Source organism: Desmodus rotundus, chromosome 2 (assembly GCF_022682495.2).
Source record: "Desmodus rotundus isolate HL8 chromosome 2, HLdesRot8A.1, whole genome shotgun sequence".
NCBI classification, from domain to species: Eukaryota; Metazoa; Chordata; class Mammalia; order Chiroptera; family Phyllostomidae; genus Desmodus; species Desmodus rotundus.
In genome coordinates this window covers 5,790,156-5,812,664 of record NC_071388.1, presented here as the reverse complement: position 1 = coordinate 5,812,664, position 22,509 = coordinate 5,790,156, and the positions used below count along the sequence as shown (strand labels likewise).

At 48.5% G+C, this 22,509-nt stretch overlaps 1 protein-coding gene across 5 annotated transcripts in view; it reads left to right on the top strand.

Moving 5' to 3' along the window:
* ERG (ETS transcription factor ERG) overlaps window positions 1–22,509 on the top strand; it is a 214,924-nt gene that overhangs the window by 106,480 nt on the left and 85,935 nt on the right. Inside the window, exon 1 of one of the 5 annotated variants that reach the window (XM_024559758.3) lies at window positions 11,073–11,215. The exons of 3 other annotated variants lie outside the window; for them this stretch is intronic. In XM_024559758.3, coding sequence (XP_024415526.1) covers window positions 11,198–11,215 — 18 coding nt within the window. In that variant the 5' untranslated portion in view covers window positions 11,073–11,197. Of the gene's footprint in view, window positions 1–11,072; window positions 11,216–11,402; window positions 11,677–22,509 lie in introns of those variants that run through there. One more of the 5 variants, XM_045195848.3, reaches the window with a different exon arrangement.

Genomic DNA, 22,509 nt, shown 5'->3' with positions numbered 1-22,509 from the left:
TCACAGTGATGAAGTACAGCGATACGACTGCCCTTATCCCTCGCTGTACCTATGCACACACGTCAGTCTAACTTCAGTGCGGGACCAGGAAATCCTGTGTAGCGTGACGGTGTAATTGCCATGTTTATAACTGCTAAGAATCGGTCAATGTCTAGCTTTGCCTCTGAAGTCATTCCACCATATGCCTGCTTTAAGATAAAAAACAATATTTAATGCCTGAAACGACTTTATATTTGATTTTATGTTAAACCAGTTCTTCTCAGATCTAATAAATAGACGTACTATTGATGGAATGTTCAAATTTAGTGCAGAATGATGGATTTCTTCATTTGGGAGGTTATGAATCATCCCCGTATCTATCGATTTTTCTCCTTCACTTATATTCATTACTTTAAATTCAGGAAAACGAAAAGGGTTTCCACGTTAGGGAAATGTTTCGGGATGCTCGATTCTTCACCCTAAACCTCTAGGTTTTCTTACCTGTACAAGTATCTTGGGGCAAGGTAGCAGCAGGAATACCTACTTTCCTGGATAACCGCTCCCCCCCAGATCCTGCGTCATTAAAGCCAACGATCACCTAAACAAAACGTAGATGACAGCTGCACAGCTCAGTGGAGAAAGCTTCCACTCCCGAGTCTCACCGGCGAACGTCTGTGTTCAGAGGAAAATGGGTTTTAACGCGTTCTGTCGAGTCTCTTTTGCATTTGCAAGTGAAAAAAACATTGGACAGTTACATGGTGGCAGTTCTGAGTTATTAGGACTGATCTGGATTAGCCGCAGCTTCCACGGGTCAGTCCGAGATAGCCGCTGATACTTCACATCTGTTTCTGGTTTGCAGTCGCTAACAAAGAGGCACAAGGTATGTGTAGCCTCATTGTTGGCGGTCTCCCTGCCCCGTTAAAGACAAAGGGCTCCTGCTCCAAAGGTACTGGAAAACTTTTAACTCCAATTTACAGATTAGGCAAAACCTGTTAAGGTAAGGGTCACTTCAGGCAGCTGAAAAATGTCTTTGTGAACTTCCCCGTTTTCTGGCTGTTAAAGAAAATAATAAAATAAAAAGAGTTCCCTGGTGCAAGAATTCCATAAAGCAGAGAGTGGCCCATGAGACACAGGGATGGTTTCTACGCCCGGAGGAAAGCCTGCAGCCCCTGTAAGGGGAGCGGAATCACACAGTGCCGATCCCAGCTCGGCCAGGGAGGCGCGTCGGGGCGTTCCAGCCCTCTGGGGTCAGAACAGCAGGGCTGCTTCTGCAGGAATTCAGCACGTGAGATGCAAAGCGAGATACCTCACCCTCTTCACAGAAGCCTCGCAGCAGACGTTCGGGAAGAATGCCCCTGGGAACGGCTGTTTGGAACACGTTCTTTTGGGGGGAGGCTGCACAGGACAGTGGTTCCTGAAAACAGAGACCCACTGTGTGTCCCTGTGCCCATGGGACCACACGTGTCCAGTGGCTGGCCAGGTCGGCCAGTTCAGCCTTCCAGATGGCTCTCATTATCAGCAGGATTGACCGATGGAAGTCCCCACCCCCTGCCCCACCGGCATCCTGGAACCCTTGGAGACCACTCTGGGGATGGAGCCCCTGATTTCTGGGAGCTAGTATTTCAGGGAAAATAAAAATACCACTTTCTAAACACTAGGGCTTTCTTTTTAGTAACTCAGGGTAAAGAAGCCTTTTGGCCGGCTTCGCATCCACCTCCCCTGTTTCAGTGGGAGTCCCAGAGGGGGAAAGTGAAGTTTTCCCACACCTCCTTGGGAAAGGAATCTGGGGTTGAGGGGCAGAGATGTTTCTAGAAAATAGGTATGGGGCACCAGCAACATGAATGCAGGGAGAAATTGGGGGGAAGGGCTGCTGGCCACTGGGTGGGGGCTGAGGAGAGAGTCAGGAGCGGGAGTGGGGAGTTGTTTGCCCTTGGATGGGGTCAAGTGACCCCTGAGGCATACACACACTCAGTGAGCGGAGAGGGAAGAGCTGGGGATGTTCGTGACTTTTGCTCTTTTTCCTGAGTCAAAATGCTGTGGTGATTTGGGCATATTTTTGTTTCTCCAGCTAATACGTGAGGTTTCTGTTTGTTCGGCTCAGGGTTGCTTCCTTCTCTCCTGCCTCTTCTGTGCCCGACACAAAGCTGCGCATACATCTGCGGCCAGCACAGATCCGATGGGCGGGTGGGTCATCACACGAGGAGACTATTTTCTGCTGTAACCACACTGCAAAAATCTGCTTTTGAATAAGGAAAACTCCGATGGCGTTCCAGGCACCTTTCACTGCATAACACATCACTCCCATAGAAAGTCACAGTGACAGCTTTTTTTCCCTCATTCCTCACGGTTCTGGGGCTCACTGGGCTTCCTTGGCGTGTTTCACGCGGGGTCTCTTAGACAGTTGCCGCCAAGGGGCGGTCGGGGCCGGAGGCACGGGGAGAAGGCTTCTGCACTTCCCCCTCTGGCGGTGGGTGCCGGCCGCTGCCTTGGACAGACAGCTGGGACACCAGGGCACCTGCCCACGTCTTGCATTTCCTCCCAGTGTGGTGGGCGGAGTGGAAGCATGCTGTTTGCAAGAACACCAGGTAGAAGCTGTGTCCCCTTTACAGGTAGCCTTGGAAGTCACGTAGCTGAACTTCTGCTAGAGTCACAGGCCCATCAGCCCCGAGGAGTGGGGACACAGACCTCACCTTTTGGTGGAAGCAGGGTCCACGTTACCTCATGAGATGGGGATGTGTGACGGGAAGTCAGACCGGGCCCCGCTGGCAACCGCGTTCACCACGGGCGCTGTGGCAAGTGTCTAGAAGTGCAGGGACTCTGCCATCCTGGCAGGTTCTGGTAAGTGCGTGTGGAATCAACCCGCGTGCTGAAACGGTTTAGCTGGAAATCATTTTCGTTGATGTTGCTTTGGAACATTGTGAAGGGCTAGATAACACACAAATGGGAGCTATTTTATTTTGAAATTCTGATAAGTTTGCTATAAATGCATCATGATGCGGGCAAAATAAAGGGCATGTACTCATTCATTCATTCATGCACGTGTTCGTTCATTCAGCTTCCTGCCCCCAGCATGTCTGTGTCCTTCACTTGCTGACACAGGCGTTAGCTCTGCATCCCCACCCTCAGTTCCACCTAGGCCAGCTGATCGCTGTGGGTGCCGGGTGTGCTGAGCTTGGCGTGGCCCTTCTCTTCTGCCAACATCCCTGACCGGGAGCTGCTGGGTGCGGGGCAAGCCGGGCGGGACCCGCAGCGCCTCATCCCATCTACTCTGTGCTGTACACATGGAAAGGTAAAGTTTGTTTCTCTTTAAAAATCGCAGACCCGCAGGTGGAACAGCACCTTAAGGACCCTTCTGCAGGGCACACTGAGGGGAGCCTTTGGCTGCTCTGCTCGCAGCCTCAGAGGAAAATGTTAGGTCACCCACCGCAGGGGCTGGAGCCTCCTAGCAGGCTGGAGGGAGCCTCGCCCCCGACAGCCAGGAACACAAACAAACAGCTGTCACCTACCGACCCCACTCTCCTTGGTGTATGATCCAGGGTGCAAGGGGGAGCAAAGGAAATACTGCAGATATTTGTAAGTACAAGTGAGGGCGCATAGAGGACAGTTGCAATATCAAGTACCTTTTCTGTTTTGCAAATATTTCCAAGGCACTGCATTTTGCTCTAACATGTTGATAATGTAAAGTCAGTGTGATTGCAAAATTATTTCCAAGAAAGCCCTCCTATTTAGTCTGAAAGCTTATTTTATTGCATATATATGTAAGTGATCCACCATAGGCATATCCCGAAATACTGCCCTTTTTTTGAAGCACGGAAGGTACCACAGAGGCTCTGCCACATTCCGGGTGTCGTGCAGCCCGGGCCTCCCCCAGGCTCGCTGCGGGGAAGGACCCACTGATGGCCTACGTTGAGGCAACAGGGGCTGGCATGGAGACCCATGTCGTCTGCAGAGGACGCAGACTCACTGAAAACGCACCCGTCTGTTTGAGGGAACCGGTACGGAGGACAGATCGAACCATCTAGGGTTGTCGTGAAGTAGAATGATTTGTCGGGCTTTGGCATTGTTCATAGTGGAGTGGACACCCACACAATGTCCATGGTCAAACGTCACCCAGAACGACGGCGCCCTCAGTGCCCTGTGCGACCGGCTGAGCTGGCGGTGTCTCCTCGCCCGTGTGTGTCCCCTCACGCTCCCTGACAGCGGGCAGCTGGCATTGTCCAGAATCACCTGCTGCATCAAGATTGCTGCGCGTGCATTTCGGGGGATCTAAGTGAGACGGCTTTGCCGGGTAAAACTGCAGCACTGCAGTCAGAGACTGGGCGCCCCAGCAGTCCCTCCCAGGGCCTTTAGAGGGACGTTGAGCACCCTCTAGTGACAGCAGTTCTCACAGACCAAAGGGGACGGCCGCCCCTGACTTCGGGTTTCTCCCTGGCAGAGGCACCGGCAGCTGCTTCTGTGGCCAAGAGGTGGTTGTTTCCTCAAACTCTAGAGGCAGGGTGGTCTTTGTAGCAGTAAGAAAAGGGTAAAGTCGTACGCACTAGGCAAACTGTGGCTTGTCCCTGGGCCTCTTGTCCCCGGTGGACACAGGTGTGCATGGTGTGTGCTGAGATGGGTACTGGGATTAGAGAAACACCACGGATTAATCTGCATCAGAGCTTCAGTTCCATTCCGTGCCTTTACAAGGGATGAAACACATTTTTGAAAGGGTGAACAGAAAGAGAATAGGTTGGCCTTGATTTGAACTGCACTTCACACCCCAAGAGGGAAAGATCCTCGGCCTCACTGTGCAGAGGGAGAAGGTACAATAGAGAGAGAGTGCAGGCCACAGAAGCCCAGGGCAGAGAGGGACAGGGCAGAGAGGGGGCAGGGCAGAGAGGGCAGGGCAGAGAGGGACAGGGCAGAGAGGGGGCAGGGCAGAGAGGGGGCAGGGCAGAGAGGGGACAGAGCAGAGAGGGGGCAGAGCAGAGAGGGGGCAGGGCAGAGAGGGGGCAGAGCAGAGAGGGACAGGGCAGAGAGGGGCAGGGCAGAGAGGGGCAGAGTAGAGAGGGACAGGGCAGAGAGGGACAGGGCAGAGAGGGGCAGAGCAGAGAGGGGGCAGGGCAGAGAGGGACAGGGCAGAGAGGGGGCAGGGCAGAGAGGGGGCAGGGCAGAGAGGGACAGGGCAGAGAGGGGCAGAGCAGAGAAGGACAGGGCAGAGAGGGGCAGGGCAGAGAGGGGCAGAGCAGAGAGGGGGCAGAGCAGAGAGGGGCAGAGCAGAGAGGGGGCAGGGCAGAGAGGGGCAGATCAGGGCGGTCATGGTGGCAGCTCCCCCAGTGGGACTGTCTCCAGGGCTGACCCTGTTAGTCTGCAGGTGCCTGGTGATGCTCTTGCAGATGTGAATGTATTTACGACATTTGTTCCTGGTCCTCCTCTCTGATTTCCTTTGTGATACAAACAAGCTGGCATGTAGATGAACCGCCTCCTGGTGTATCAGGAGGGGCACGCCCATCTCAGATGCGAGCAGCCTGTGTAAAGCTGGAGCAACTCTTCCCTCCAGGCTTCTCTGCCAGTTTCTCTCCATTGCTGACAGTGTGGTGCAGTTTATTATCTTCCTTTAAGAAGTTGTATATATGTTCTTAAAAACTAATTTATAAAATATCTACAGAACAAGACAATGCATATTAATATCTAATATCTTTTCAGTTAAATCAGTACACTTAAAAAAAATTAGAAGTCTGACTAGTGGTCAAAATGTGAGTTAACTTCAACACCCACAGATACTGTTTCAGGGTGGCAGGGGTGGTGGCTGAGGACCACACCTGGACACAGCACTCCAGATCTGAGCAGGGGACAGAGGCACAGGGCCACCTCCCGGCAGGACGGCGGCCGGCCCTCGTGCCCCCTCAAATGGTGTGGCGTGGGAGTGGAGCAAGCCTGCTGGTGACCTGTGGCCCTCCGATGGCAGCCTCTGCGTGTCTGTGTGCCCAGCTCCATGGGGAAGCCCTGCCCACGCATTCAAAGGTTTACTTGGAGTATGGGGTGGGCAAAGCGATTGTGTGCATGGAAACTCATTCAACAGTTAATTAATAATTCAAGAATAAACTGTATTTTGCATACTCACAACTGTAACTCAACTTTTGCCCACCATGTACATAAAAACATGATACTTGAAACAGGAAATTTTTAAGTTCCTTTAAACTAATTTATTGTGTCAAAGTAATTACTCTGCTCTTAGGGTTTTGTGTCTTTTTTTTTTTTTTTTTGAAGCCTTGAGTAACAATGGACACATTTGGAATCCCTGATACTGGTTTCAATATGCCCGCATGTTTGCAGGCACATGGAATTGGGTAAGAGCGGGGAGCGGGCAGAATTTGAGAATATGCACGAGGCTTGTGAAACTGTACTCATTGAAATCATTGCTCCATGGGAGCCTCTGGAACCAAACTGACACGTGCTTCACAATTAAGGAAATTGCAGCTGGGTGTTGAGAAGTGGAGGATTTACTATGTGATAATTTCCTTGGTTTAGATGAATTCAAATCAGCCAAGACGCTGAAGGATATGAACCACCTAGAGAAAGTGTTGAAACAATAGTTATTTAAATTGTAATTGGATTATTTCTTAATGTGGTGCTGGAGGATACGCCACATGCACGCGTGCACACATGCACATACATGCACACACACGTGCGTGCACACACACGTGTGTGCAAACACACGGACGGTCTCACCCAACGGGGGGAAACTGCACTCCTGAGGTCTGCTGGAACAGAGAAGTGTCTGTGACCAGTGTGAAGTGGGGGTCTCGGGGGCTGGGGGCGCCTCAGCTGGCCGTGTATGTGCTCAGGCAAACCCTCCAGGACAGGGATGGAAAAGTTCCAGGAGCCGCGGAGTTTTCCACTGTGGGGGCCAGTCCAGATGCGCGATCCTTATCTGCAGCCTCAGGCGTGTCCCTGGCAGAAATCCTTGCGACGTCCTCCTTGCGGGAATCTCATGAATAATCCGCACAGTATACATTTTTAAGATTCATGTGTCATCTTAAGAACAATATACAGCACTTTTTTTCTGTTGTTTTGCCCTTAAAAAGTCTGGGTTTGCCGGGTCAGTCCCAGGCTGTGCGGTTTACGTGTGTGGAATTGAAGCTGACTAACAGACTTCCTGAGTGCTAAGGCGCCCAGTGGCTGGACCAAGCCCTGTCACCCTGGCTTCCTAGTGGCCGGCCAGAGCACCCGGCGTGGAAAAAGGCCCTCATCCCCATTGACTGGCCGGGTGGGTACTGGGTGGACAGCCGCCACGGGGTGCTCGTGTCTGCTGGGTGTCCTCACACAATCAGTAAGAGTGAGCCGCTCTGTTCTGGTTCTGGGCAGTTAAAAAGGAATGTGCATTTTGACGTGCACATGTACCGAGGTTGAACAACTACAGGGATCATGTGCGACCTGTGATACAGGCATTTACAGAAAACATAGAAGACTGCGTGTCACTTGCATAACGCTTACATGCAACCGTGATGCATGTCGATGGTGAATGATTTCAGGGGTGGCCAGCCTTTCGGCGTCTCTGGGCCTCACTGGAAGAAGAAGAGTTGTCTCGGACCACACGTTAAATACATTGTGACACATAATCACACACAAAAAATCTCATCATGTTTTCAGTAAATTTACAAACTATAGAAATGATCCCTGAAAGTATAGTCTTGTTTTCAGTAAATTTACAATTTTGTGTCGGGCCGCATTCAGAGCCATCCCGGGCCGCACCCCTGAGGTAGAGGAACCAAAGGAGATGGGATGGGGGGGACAGAAATGAAAAGACAGGTTCTTCCCCCATTGGTATTATAGGGCATAGCCTACAATATTTTTTTAAAGTTATTTTTCACATATGGGTCTGTGCTGTAAGTCTCCTCTCCGACCTGATTTTTAGTGTACGAGGCATTGTACCGGAGCACTTTTCCATAGCACTAAGCATTCGTCTGCCCCCTCATTCTGCTGCCACGTTCTCACTGATGAGAGCAGTCCATTGCACGCATGATGCGTGCAGGCACCGATAGGTCGTGCCTGCGTCTCCTGGTGTGTCCCACGTAAGCCTACAGCCCTTATCTCTTGGCTGTGCTCACGCATCATCTCTAAACTCCATCCCCTGATCCAGTGCCCCCACCTCTTGACCTCCCGCTGGAGGTCCCGAGTGGAGCAGGAGGAGAGAGAGCCGGGGTCAGAGTGTGTTGAGTCTTTAGAAAGGGGGAAGACACGGTTTTAGGACAAATCAATGATGGTCTCCTCTTACAGTGACAGTGAATGTATGGGGTCTTTTCCACAATTCCCTTCTTTTTATTTGGAGTAAGACATGAACAGGCTTACAAAGGGCTTTGGTAAATAAATCCACGGTAATGGGTCCACGATGGTTAAGTACCAGGTGGGAATGTGCGGTTTATTCCCACGGATTCTGGGGAGGGCCGTCCTGGCCAGCGTGGTGTTTGCGTGTCCCGAGGAGGGTGGAAGAGGGCCCTGTCCTGACAGATTACTCAGGGACTCAGGGCAGGATGCACCGGGTCTGCTGGTGGCCTGAAGGGTGGCCTCCAAGGACGGCGGTGTCGGGTTAGAAGGGAAGCTGGGTCCTTCCTTGGCTGAGTGGGCCGGCACTGAGGCCACCTGACAGCAGGGGCCTGGGGTGGGGGCGGGAAGGGTGACGGGGTGTCTGTATCTTCAGGGGGCTTTCTCCCAGAATAATGCACACGACTATTTTTGAATTAACAGATAGGACTTTTATCAATAACCAACGAAGTTTCGTTTGTTCTAGAGAACTTTGCAGTAAACGTTCGGAGAGCTCTGGGTTTGGATGCCCTAGGCCAGCAGGAATTGTAGTCTCTGCGGATGGTAGCACCACTCAGACGTCCTGTCATTAGAAGTGCAGGTTGGCTTGTTTTACAATTTATTATCTCAGAATTAGCCTTTTATTAGATCACTTGTTAAATTTATATTCATTTTTAAAACCAGACACAGTGAACTTTCTTGGTGGACTTCAGGAAATAGATCAACTACAGCATCTAGTTTTATGTTTTTTCTTTATTCTTATTAAAGAATAAAACACATATGTATGTGTATGAGTACATGCATTTTACATAAATAAGGGAGAAGAAAAGCGGAGCAAGTGATGCAAATCACCAACGTTGGAGTAGCTGGGAGAAGGATGTTAGCTCTTCGTATTATTGCATCACTTTTCTGCAAGTTTGAAATTGTGTCCAAACAGAGAGTCAAATGTGAGCGTTCACCGACTTGAATTCAGCAAGAAGCGCGGAGTGAAGGGCAGACGCTCAAAGAAGAATTAATTCTTCCCAAGAACTCCGACGCCTCTGCAGCTGCAGGAGGAGGGCTTGGAAACCAGGCAGTGGTGGGACTGGACCCTGCAGAATTTTCTCCCATGGCAACTTCATTAGCATCGGGGTCGCCAGGGGTCATCCCACTTAAGGAGGGCTGCCTTTTGGGAAATCCCTAACAGGGCCCTGCTTATTCGGGTACCACAGTGACCATTTTAAACTGATGCTTCTTAGGGGAGCAAAAAACAAGGACTCTTGGGGGAGAGGACAGCATTTTTCTCAGCACTCCTGAATCCCAGTGGAAGCTGCCCAGATAAAACAACTCAGTACTTTGAAATTTTAGGGGAAACAAAATTTTAATCAGCCCGCCACCATCTCATTCATTGTTTGGAGATGAAAAGAGCGGAAATCAACATCCCTTCAAACTGTGGGTGCTGAGAATTTGTCAGGTTCTTACACAGAACAAGATTTCCTTTATTTCTCTTTATTTTTTTTTTCTTTGTGTCTTTCTGCCTTTCAGTCTTTCTTCTTTTTGCTTGTTTCTTTGTTTCTCTCTCCCTCTCTCGTTTCCTTTCTTTCCCTCTCTTTCTTTCCTCCTCTCCATCTTCTTCCTCCCCTTTCTCCTCTTCCTCCCCTCCTCCTTCCATCCGTAACTCAAGTGAGCAAATCAGGGGACAATGAAAGGCGTACAGACTTGGGCCACATTATAGCCCTCTGACACACACAGCCTGAAGTGGGAGTGAGATCTACCCGCCGGCACGCGGCTCTGAGACCAGAGTGGCCGATGACTCAGGACTTGGTCCATTGTGTTCTGCGGGTCCCCTGTTGAGACCACACCTCTTTTCTGGTCCAACTTTCATGTAGCTAGATTCAAAGCAAAATGTTGTTTCTTCCAGAGAACAAGTAATTTCCTGAAAATGAGTAATTAAAGGCCTGAAACCCTCTAAGGAATGTTCAGGCCTACGAGCTGTACTTCCTTTGAGTGAAAAACAGACGTGTGGCCATGAACTTACAGTTCAGATCTAAGGCCCTTGATTAGGCCTTCTTTGCATGGCATGCCCCTGTGCCCGAGAGTCCCGTCGGGTCTGCCGCCCGACGTCTGTCACAGGGGACCAGCTCGCTGACCTTTGAAAGCATTCCTAGTAATTTTAGTTATGTGGATTTTAAATAAGTATCTGAGAGCACGGATTTGACATGTTTATTTTCCTTTTTATTTTTCTTGCTTACTCTAATTCTCGAGACGTCGTGTTCGATACGGGTTTAATATGGAGCAAATAAAAATGGCGTGTTTGGAGGGAAGACCATGAAATTCTTCTGGTGGAGATGTTGAATAAATGAAGGTTGTTCAAAACCAGCGAGGCAATGACTGTCACTAAACAGTTCTCCCTGCGAAGTTCTCTTTCAGGAGAAAGGAGCAGAGTGTGGGCTCCGGCCCCCGGCCCCAGGGGTGCGTGTGGCAGGTCCAGGGGTGGGGGCTGAGCAGGCCAGGCCCCGGCAGCAGGGCGCCCTCGGCGCCTGGGTCCCGAGCTGCAGGCAGCCCGTGTGAAGCCGGGAGAGTCTCGCCACATCTGCATCCTGCCTCAGCGCAGCGTGTCCGCGGCGCACACCGGGTCACACCTGCTCTGGCAGGCCTAGTCTCGGGCGATACTTGCCCTTTTTTTTTTTTAATTAAAAAAAAATCTCCTGGCTGCATATCATCAAGAAAAACAACATTGTTTTCAGGGTCTCTTATCTCTCCACTCCCAAATATCCTGTTTCTTCGGGCTGGGCAGCCAGGACCAATAGAAACCTCTTCCTGCCATTGGCTGACTTCATTTCCCAGACTTAGCACAATCTCATCCGCTCTAAACAACCTCATCAAAACTACTTTCTGGTCAGAGAGAAGCAATAATTATTATTAACATTTATTAACGATCAATACACTTGATTGCATTATGGCCAGCACTATTAAGGTAAGGAGAGGGGTTTTTTTCGTTTGACAAAATCTTGTGCTTGTTACTCTTTTCTCTGGTTTCCTTTATCAAGGCAGATAAGTCGGGATTGGGCAACACCCCCACTGCCACAATAGAGGACAACAAGATTTCCTCTGCGCTGCCTAGTAAATTTCCTTTTTCCTACTCCAACCATCCGCAAGGCTTAAAAACTTCAAACTCAGGGAAAAATTGGGGTTTCTAAATTCACTGTTGAGTGCGGTGGACGACTTTTGCAAGGGCTTTTCGGAGCGGGTCTGCATTTTCATGTTCTTTAACTATCCCTGCCGGTCTGGACGTGTCTCTGCCCGACGGCAGTGCACTTGGAGAGGTTGGAGGGCAGGGTCCAAGACAAGGATGGGCTTGTAAATGTCGCTCTCTCGGATGCTCCGGAATGACCCTTAGCGTCAGGGATGCCTGTCGGTCCCCGTGGAAGTGAAGAGGTACCTGGCGAGTGGCCGTGGGCCGTGGGACACGCAAACGTGGACTTGATTTTTGGATCCTTCGTGCTGAGAACGGAGCGTTTTCATAACTCGAATGGTGGTAATTCTGTTTGTGGGGTTATGTATTTGTCTTTAATAAAACGCTTACTTTTCTGTGCGCTGTGAGTGAGCGTTCTTCTCAGTGATGTGTGGGTTGTGGGCGTTGGGCAGGAACGGCCTCTCGGTTCTCTGTGCCCGGGCGGGCGTGAGGTCTGGTGTGTTTTTCTTGCCAATATGTCTTGTGTGTGGTATGTAGAGATGAACGTGGATGCAAATCTGTAAAGGTGGAAACCTAAATGAGGCCTCCCTTCTGGAAGGGAAACCGATGTAATGGTTTGTGCGGGCCGGCGGCATGGCGTCTGTGAAGTGCCGGCCTGTTAAAATCTTTCCAAGGCCACTGTGCCTCGGTGACATTTGTAGAAATGGAAAAAGTCAGCAGCAAACACTAAAAGGAGAAAAAAGATGGTTTTAGTAGCTGCATGCCCTTTGTGTGGCGGCAGGGAGGTGAGAAGCATTTGGTTGTGTTTTCATCGATGGTTTCAGTTAATTTGAAATCTCAGGAAAAATGGAAGTTTGCCCGGAATTGGGCCCAAGGCATTTTCAAAAATCCTTGGTTTGGTCTGTTTGTTAATCGGAAATGTTTGTATTAGAGGATTTGATGAACATCCACCACATAAACTGTTTCAGAAGCTCTATTCAGTTTTACTTTTCAAGGTATGTTCAAGAATACATGAAAAATTCATGTATCAAAGACTTTCACCTTATATAGATTTTTCCCTTCTTTGGCTTCAGGGAGGGAGTCTGCTCAAATGTCAGCTCTCATAGAAAGGAGTTGTGGAATAGGGGGTCTGATGTGCTTCATTCCAGTTATATGAGCAGGATTATTTGATTTTATAACCCAAATACTATCCTTTTTAGTCTTATTTTCACCCTTAAGTAAGTTCATATTTCATAGCAATTAAATCATATATTCTTTGTCAGTCTTGAATAGCTCGAGTACAGTCTTGTGTTTCAAATAAGCAGTTTATTAAAGGACATTAAAATAAAAGACCATCCTTTAGAATGTGGGGTATGTTTTGCAAAACATACACGTTTTCCATTGCTGAAGATCTGAAGACATTCTTTCTTGAAGCTGGAATGTTTTGTGACTTTCAGAATAAATTTTGGGAAATAGTTTACACTTGCCTAGGATACTGTGCTTGCTTTCACGTTTTATTACATGTATTATCTGTGAGTTGCCTATATCTCAAGTGAACTTTTAAAATGACGTCAAGTGAATTGTTTTTAATCCTCTGTGAAAACAAAGTAGCCCCTCTTTGTAGGTAACTTGCTTTAAGACATGTTTCTGTTAGCCTTCCTGGGTAAAGTCATGAGATGATTTTAGGGACTTGTTTATAGAAACAGCTGTGGGCTACAGTTTTAATTATGTGAGTGCAAAGCTCAAATTAGCATAGGGAAAGCTAAGGCTATTCATTGGAACTGGGAAACAGTCAGTCTTTCCTTTGGGCAATTTCCAGTCTCAAACACACTCTGTTTTGTTCTTGCCGTAAAGAAACCAATTAGTCTATTAAGTATCAAATGGGCAAAATTGTTAAGTTGGTATTCCACATCTGAGTGGGGATTTTTTTTTTTTTTTGCGTTAATATAAGACCCTCTGAGGAACTAGGAAAAGCTAAATGTTTTTTTTGTTGTTGGTTTTGCGTGTGTGTGTGTGTGTGTGTGTGTGTGTGTGTGATTCGCACCATTATATTCCCTTGGTAGTCTGGAATTGGGAACAAAATGTTACCATTGGGAGAAGTAAAGGAATTTTAGGAGCTTCTGAGATAGTGCCCATGTATCATCTCTAAGAGCCCCTGGATTTGAAGATCAGATTACGAGTTTTCATAGAACACATAAGCATTGAGGGTGAGGTCTCCATATGCAGTTCATGGCTCAGTTTTGGTTCTGTGCCAAGGCACAGCACCGAGGGGTGCCCCACACCCCTCCCCCGCTGCCCCAGAACACAGTTTCCCTACAGACTCCGGCAGCCATGGACTTGATTGTGCGTCTGTGAGGATTTTTAATGCAAACCCCCAAGACTTCCTTGATCCTTTTGTTAAGCAACGGGACACTTGGGAAGTCTGAGGAAGCCTGCAGTCCCATCTCAGAATGATGCTTTTCGGTGCCAATGCAATACGCCAGTGCATTGCATTGCCACCTGGAGTGACGAGAGAAGCTAATTCTAGGAAAGCCAGTGCCCCACCGGGGCTCTGCGGGTGGTCCAGGAACCCCTGGGTAACAGCAGCTCCTGATGCTTGAGTGCAGTGGTCTTGAGTCTTTAAAAAATGGGCATGTGGGCATTTTCCTTTATCCCAGAGGTCTGATGTTGAAGGAGGGGGAGTGCAGGCCAGGCACACTTGGCCTTGAAGGTCCCCACAGGATATGGAAAGTTACTAACAAACAAGGCTCCATGAGGAGGCAGCTGTTACTGTTTCAATTAGTTATTTAAACAAGTTACTTTCTTTGATTTAACAGAGGTTGGAGGGTAGTTGAAACATGAAATGTTCATTTAAAAACGTAGAGCCGTTTTACATACTTGATGCCTTGCACCTAGCAGACGCTCCCTGGGTCTTTGCTACTATATGTAAACGTAGAAACATACTAAAACACTAAAGGTCATATGAAGAAAGTGCATCTCGTTGGATTTCGATGGACGTGATGAATGAGTTTAATAGATGGTTTCCGTCAGCCCATCAGCTTACATGAAATAAGAATTGTTGCATCCCTTGTCACTTTGGGCGGGGAGGGGCTCAGCGGCAATGGCAGGGGGTATAAAATGTAAAGTGCTGCTGTTCGGATCTGCAACTATCGTACCCCCAGAGGAAGCTCTGGTCTTCTGTCCTGGCCTAAAAGTGGAATATCAGGCCATTATTTGAAAATGGCTTGGTGCTCACACTGCCGGGTGGCTCTGGGGTGCAGTTTGGTCTCTGTGGAAGCAGCTCCCCCCACCCCAGCTCTCTGCGCCTGTGTGTGCCTCACTCCTGGGCACCTGACTCAGTGGCCCTGGCAAGCAGCCTTGGGAACGGCCGAAGGTGTGGGTATTCTTTCCCACTGAATGCCCATTAAATACTTGCATAAAACTGCCCAGCTCTCAGAGAATGTTCCGAAAGTCTGAACCTTTCTTTAATTATATTTTCTCTAAAGTGGTTATTTTGTTTTGTTTTTTGTGTTTTTTGCAAACAGACCTCTATTAAAAAAAACCCCACAAACACACTCACGCATACGTCTCTTGAAAAAGCACACGTCAAAATAAAGTAAATAAGGGCAGCAACCACCCCTGATGCCTTCAGGGAGACGTCGCTCCTGGGTGTACAACTTCAGGATAAGCGTCCCTGGGTGGGCGTGCAGACCCACAGCAGAAAGCTTCCCTGGTGTCCCCCAGGAACTGGGCGGATGTGCTGATTGGATGTTGGGGACACAGGGACACATGCGCCCCGGGGCCGTGGGAATCCAGGACTAGAGAAGTCCTCTGCCGTGTGAGATCTCAGAGAAGGGATGCAGGGCTGGTGGCACCCTCTGCTGGGGCAGGATCTTTGCTCTAGGGTCAGGGGACACCCCAAATGCTCCAGAGGACCCATCCCCTCCTTTCATTTGGACAGGATGGAAAACCTTTTCTTTTTCGGCCCCTGAGATTTCTTTTCTTAGGTGGCCACGGACACACTTGCATTTGAATTCCTAGAAGTCACATGACCCTGGGTCAGGGGCCTAACCTGCCTGACCTCTGCTGCCTCACCTGTGAAATGGGAGACAATGGCTCTCCTGTCTTGTGCTAGTGGGGGTTGGGAGAGCCTCTGGTAGGTGTTCCGTACCCAGCAGCTGCCATCAGAAACTGCAGCAGCCCCTGGCCCGGCTCTGGATTCTCTCTCTGCTTTCCATGCCCGGCTCAAGTTGGGAGGCCCAGGGCCACCTGGGTTTCGTTCCAACACTTCTGAAGAGGCAGAATAACAGGCCCCCTGTACATGTCAGGACTTCGGCCTCCCGCACCCGGCAAAGCAGGCCTGGGAGGCCGTGCCAGGACAGGTCCGGAGAGGGGAGCCTGCAGTGACCTTGAACCAGGGGTAAGAAGTCAGGCACCTGCCCCGTGGGCAGGCGGTGGACTTCGTGGGGTCCCAGGGTGGGGCCTGTGATGCTCGGCGGGGCCCTGGAATACCTCCACTCTTCCCGTGTATATTCTTATTAGTTCTGAAAAATGCATTTCGTTGTATTGTACAGATTACACTAATAAAACATTCTTACTATAGAGAAAATGGAAAAAAAAATTACAAAATCAATACAAATTGCTCCTAATCCCAGCCAGCCAGAGAAAATTACTGACACTTGGTGGGTTTGCCTATCTACCTGTCCGTCTGTCTGGCTACCTGACTGTCTTGCTTTTCTCAGTTAACATTGTTTTGCAAACATTTCCACATGTCACTCAAAATATTTGATAAGCAGAATTTTTAGGCATAATTATATCCCACCTAAAATGATATTATAATGTATGTAACCAAATCCTGTGGTAGGAAATAATATTGCTTTCAGTTCATTTTTTAAGAAATATTTTATTTACCTATTTTTAGAGATGAGGAAGGGAGAGAGAAAGAAAGGGAGAGAAATAGCAATGTAAGGGAGAGAAATATTGATCGGCTGCCTCTTGTGTGTGCCCCTGCCAGGGACCAAACCCAAAACTCAGGCATGTGTCCTGACCGGGAATCAAACCCGGCAACCTGTCACTTTGCAGGACGATGCCCAACCTACGGGGCCAGGCTGGCCAGGGTCCCTTCAGTTTTTCACTAACTACATTGCAGTACACCCTCTGTCTAATTTTTAAAACTCTCTTTCTTAGTGCTGGTGCTGAGGAAAGGAATAATTGGACCAAAGGGTAGATATATTTTTAAAGTCTGTACCAAATTTAAATATTTGCCAATTAAAGAAAAATTGGCCCATTCACTCTCTAGAAGGGTTATACCTGTTTCCACTTCTTTTAGCTGTTGATGAGGCTAGTTTCTCTGCACTCCTAGCAACTCTGAATATTGTACTCTTTGAATTTTTGCCATTCTGACAGGAAAGAAAGGGAATCCCATTTTAATTACAGTATTTCATTACATTTTTGGTCTATTTCAGCCCAGTGGCCAGTGTGACCTCTGGATCTTTTTCTTATTCACACTTTCATTCCTTGTTCCATCAAACTGACTTCCCACACATTTCCCCTATTGAACTTGGCTGAGGAGTGCTTTACAGTGTTTGGGATCACTCCTCACTCTGCCCACTCTCTCCCCTCAGCCTCCCCTCTTGTCAGCACACTCTCCTGGCCCCCCTGTGTCTGCGAGCGCCTCCCGAACTTTGTGTTCACCTGCGTGGGCCGCAGAACCTGTTGTCAGTGATAGCTTGTCCGTCTCTCTTGTGTCGTCAACAGTGGCCAGCAAACTGCAGGGCTTCAATAAAAATTTGTTGAAAAATTGAATTTTAATGAAGATCCTTTGAAATCCTAAATAGAAAAATGAAGAGACTCTCCCAAAGAGGGAGCCTTATTCTGAAGTTCTGAACCCAGAGTAATATAATCATGCTTATAGATATTAAGTAGAAGTTGCATTTCTTTAGAGATATTCCTCCTAGTTAAGTAAAAATGAATTATATAGCATTATGTTGATGTTTAAAAGAGCATAGAAAAATGTTTTTAAGACGTAGCGGCTGTTGTATCTTGAATTCATAATCCCAATTGTCAACACCCTCAGAACTGCCGGTCGCGTGTCAGGCTCTGCTGGGCGCTCACCTCGCCTCAGGCGCCTCTCTCGCAACCTGGGTGCTGCTGCTGTTTGTACCAATAAAGACAGAGGTTAAGGAGGCTGAGAATGTGGCTGAAGTCACACAAATCTCTTGGTTTCCCCTCAGCTTATCGTCCCATGATCTTTTTCCCTGCTCTTTGCCCTAGTGCCGAATATGAAATTATTGTGCAGAGAAAATGATGAATTCAATGATAGCGTGATACATTTCATTGCATAAGGAAACTTATGACAATAACCGGCTTATGTATGACACTGCTTTTGTGTGAAAAACCCCACGGGCAACCATTATTACACTCTAGGTGGCTAATCAAGAAAAGGTGCCAAAGGGGTGACAGTGGAGGGCACCTGCAATTGTGTCAACAGTAAACTGTCAATAAATAAAAGAATGGAGAAACACTGAAGGAAAAAGTGCCAGAAAATTCAAGAGCGAACGCTCTAGCACCAGATGCTCTATTTGCCTGGTGACCAGAATTCTTTCCATATTTGGCAATTTCCAAGGGGCAGTGGTTCTAGATTCCAGATCAGCTGCTGAGTTAAGTTTCCTCATTCCAAGTGTCAACTTCCTTGCTCTCGTCTCGGCAACGCATGTGAAAATGTGGTTCGGAGTTTTCCATCAGGTCTTCCCAAGCCTTTGAGGGGCGTCCGTGGAATTTAGTCTGGGAAGAATGGTCATCTGCCGTCGCGTGCAGATAAGTGCCGAGACGTGGAGGGAAAAAAGAAAAAGCCAAGGCCAAGGAAAATTATTTATTTTTAAAGCCACATCATAGTCCAATCATAACATTAACCTCAGGGCTCCTACTTCAAAGGCATTTGCCCAGGACGGCACATGTAAAATTCTGGAAAATACGATAAAGAACATTGAGGACATATGCAAAGGTCCTGTGCTCCCGAATTCAACACAGGCAGTCACCTTTCACTCCCTCCACATGGATGATTTACCGTCTCCGTCCCCACCCCCACTTATATTCCCCGCGGCCGTGAGTGAGTTCCAACCATCAGCCAATAGCGCGTTTATCACCCATTCCCTCTGGGTCCCATGGAGTCTCGCCGAGTTTTATTTTTTAAAGTTAACTGGACGCATGTGATGCTCACCTTTGAGGAAGAGGAAACTGTTGAAACCACACTGCAGAATTTGTCAACACAATTAGTGTGTGTCTCAATTTGAGGTAGATTTCCCAAGATGTTGCTCCAAGTTAAAAAAAAAAAACACAACACTATGTGGTTTTATATTGCGAAGTCCTCTCGGGATCTGTCCTCTGTGTGTGTTACCTGACGTGTGGAGAGTGTCAGAAATGTGAAAGTTAAACCCAGCAAGCTCAGTGGAGTTTATCTCAGGCCCAGGGAGGCCCTTGATACCCTCTTTCTTCAGGGCATCCTTAAAATAGCCTCTGCGGGGAAGGGCTTGGTCTTATCTTACCCACAAGGAAAGGGAGGCGTGGGTACAGAGGCGGGGAGTCAGGGGGAGCGGGAGGGGGTAGAAAGAGGCCTCTGGCCTGGGAGCTGGGGGCTGAAGCTTCATCTTGATGCGATGGGACCCGAGCAGGTGAATTCGCCTGGTCCAGCCTCCGTTCCTTTTTGGGGAAAGGGAAATGGTCTTCCTGGCATTTCACCATTGACAAGTCACTTAGCTCACAGTATCTGGGTCCTTCCATCTGTAACAACAATTTCTACTTTGTGGGGTGAATGTGGAGATTAATCGAGTTGGCTCTCATGGAAAGTCCTGAGTCCGTGTTAGCTGATGTTGTTATTCATTCAAGTCAAATACATGTTCCTTCTAGGACAAAAATCAGGAAATCTAAAAAAGCTTTATTTTTCTCTCTATTTCTCTAGTAGTTTGTGGATTAAATTTTTTTTTTAAGGCAGCCAATTTTTTCCTCTGACTAACACGTTCTTTTCCCTTTATTACAAAATAGAAAGTCTCCCAAAACAGTGAGTGCTCGCTGTTGTGCGCATTTCCAGTGCACAGAGAGAGACCTTCTGTGCCCTGGACTTGACGTAAACCTGCACTGGGAAACACTTGCTGCTGAGTCCCCCTGGGCCCCTTTTACGTCTGTCTCCCTCTGCTTCTCTCTGCACCCCTCACTCTCACGCTCCCTCCCTCCTCTCCTGCTTTGCAATGGTTAACCAGCCAATGGGAGGTTTTTGTAATGTCAGGGCCAGCGATGATGAGGAGGAGGACCTTCTTCAACATCTTGCGTGCTCAGGGGTCCCTTTTGGACCTGCTTGGGTCCACTCTACGCTGCCTGTCACAGGTACTGAGTCACTTCTCTCACCCCAGGAAATCTGGGGCAGTTAGGTGGCCGGCCTTTACGCTGGAGAACAGAAATGGGGATTGACCAGGTAGCTCTACCTGTGTGCGGTCCCCATCACCAACAGCAGCAGCCACACCCCTGCGTTTGCGTTCTATCTCTGCACTTCATCTTGCGTGAAGTCCTAGAATTAGAAGCCTATTTCTCTTCACATATAACATAAGAATGTCCTCCACGATCAACTACAAGTGACATTGTAAACTGTTGACATCTGAATTGCCCTTCCCCACAAGTGAGTTAACGTGGATAATCTCATTAACTTTATCTATTAAGCCACAGACTGGGAACAGGGTGAGCCGTGTTAAGCAAAGAAGAGAAATACCATTTACTTTGCTAGAGTAACATCCCGGTGAAGAAAGCCGCGCTTGGTTTCTTGGGCGTCCGAGAGAGGACCCTCCATCCAGCCCAGAAGCAGACTGCGGTGACTCATTCACTACTGGAAGAGCCATCAGGTTGCAAACCATTCTGATAAGAAGCTGGTTATGAACTAAGCGCTCGTGCCTGTTTTTACGCCTTGTTCTCAGGAGATGGAAAACATCTTTTTTTAGATCACATGTTTACTGCTTTGGTAAACAGTAAAATGCTGCTGTAGCAATTACCTTGAGGATAAAGGGTTTGTAGACAGATACTTCCTGCGTTCACTTCCTACACAGATAGCCAGCCCAACTAGAGACAGGGGGATGCAGGGAGGGCCCCCCCCCCATGGAAACTTCCTCTGCCAGCGCAGGCTGGTTCCTCATTAACTCCTCTCCAAGGGGAACAGCCTGTTGCTAGAGATATGTGGGCAGAATTCCCTGTCTTGAAGCAGGTAAAAAATGTGAGGTTGCTAATAAGTGTAGCTAGTCTAGATGTACCTGTGAGTAAGATAGGGTGCTCCAGAGATACCTCGGTCTCTGTTTTCTCCCAGAGAATGATACATGAGTCTGCTTTGTATTTGTTGGGACATAAGCCACTTTGAGATTCAGGTGAAGGGTTGATTTTTTTTTTTTTTTCATGTTTATTTAGAGTAACGGTCATTTTTGATTTTGCTCTCGCTAGTCAAGCAGAGATCACCAGATCTGGGTACAGAAATCTCAGTGCGCAGACTGTCCTCTGTGCTGATTTTACATTAGCTGTTAAATTCCAGCGGATGTATTGTTTAGGTCCTTTGAACCAAAGCACATAAAACCACAACACACACAAACACTGAACAATAGGGAATCATCAATTATCCATCCACAGGATGTGTCCTTACTGACTGGCCCCTTTGTAGGGGGAAAAAAAATAGAGCAAGTCAACAAACAGCAACATGGAACAATAAACTAAATGAAATAAATAGCACCTGAAAGCCACACAAGTGACTGACTGGCAAAGCGCCGGAGAGTGCTGTTTACCTTCTCTAAGCAAGGAAACCCAGGGCTCCGCCCAGATTGCCTGAGGTCCTTGAACTCATCAGAAAACTGAGCAGCATTGATCCTCGGCTCAGGTCTTGGTGAAACACTTCCTTCGATGATGGGAGAGCGCCTGTGAGCTTCGCAGAGTGATGGACAGGAGGACTGTCCAGTAGAAATTCTTCATCCGGCACGAATTCCGTAGGTGTGATGACGGACAGGTGGGGAGGCACAGAGACTGGGCCTGACCCCAAGAAGCTGCCAGACGTGGTGTGATGTAGTCATGTCGCAGGAGGGTGCTGGTTCATGAAGGCACCCCGCCGATTCTATCTATGGTCGAACAGACATGAACTTACCCAAAGCAATATTTCCTTTGGGGGACGCATCTGTTGATAGGCCTTTGCTCACTGTAAAACCTCAGGCTCCTCCTGCTTGAGCGAAGACGGCTGCCTTCTTCTGCCTTTGTTCCCCTGGTGCCTCAGGTGTGCGGCTTCCTTAGCTTTCTGGGCAGCTCTGGGCGGCGTCCCCCAAGTCTCCACACGTGCTTCCAGATGCTGCCTCGCCCCTGCTGCTCTGCAGGGCAGCTGCTGCGCCTCCTGAGCTGGAGCCCCTGTTGTCACCACCATGCGATGCAGGACCGTCCCATTGAGGCTCACCTTTGATGCCAGAGGGAGTGGCCGCCTGCGGGCCTTGTCCCTGAAACTCGCTGCTGTCCGCCTGGGGGTTGAGCTTATTTCGTTTCCCTGAGTCTGAAGTGAATACAGGTCCAATACGTCCATTGAAAAGCATGTTGGTCAAACAACTACAATCAAACTATGTTCTTTTCCCCCACTTCAAAAACAGTTTTTGTAAGAGATTAGAAAATAAAAATTTAGTAATGGAAATTAAAATAATTGATATTACACCATCAAGAGTCTTTTGAGACTTTATTCCTTTGGATTGGGGGCGGGGCTTTGTTTTCTCAGGCACACAGACATGTTCTTTAAAGTGAATAATAAAAGATGAGAGATTAAACTCATTTTTGACAGTCCTTTTCTACTCACTCGCCTTTTTCTAGGAGAGAAGAAAAGAGTCAGGGCTGAACTGGATGGGACCCCCTTTAGCGATGAAGGCCCATGTGTCTTCCAGCAAACACAGGTTCTCATCACGGAGCAGAGCAGGCCTGGCTGGGGCAGGTCCGTGTCCCGCTGCCCTGGCAGGGCAACGCCCCTCGTCTGGGCCTCGGTTTTCTCGTCTGTAGGACAGATTCCATGATGATAGTGACACTACTTGCTGGGGGCGGGGCCAGGATAAAAGGTTGGTACGTGGGTG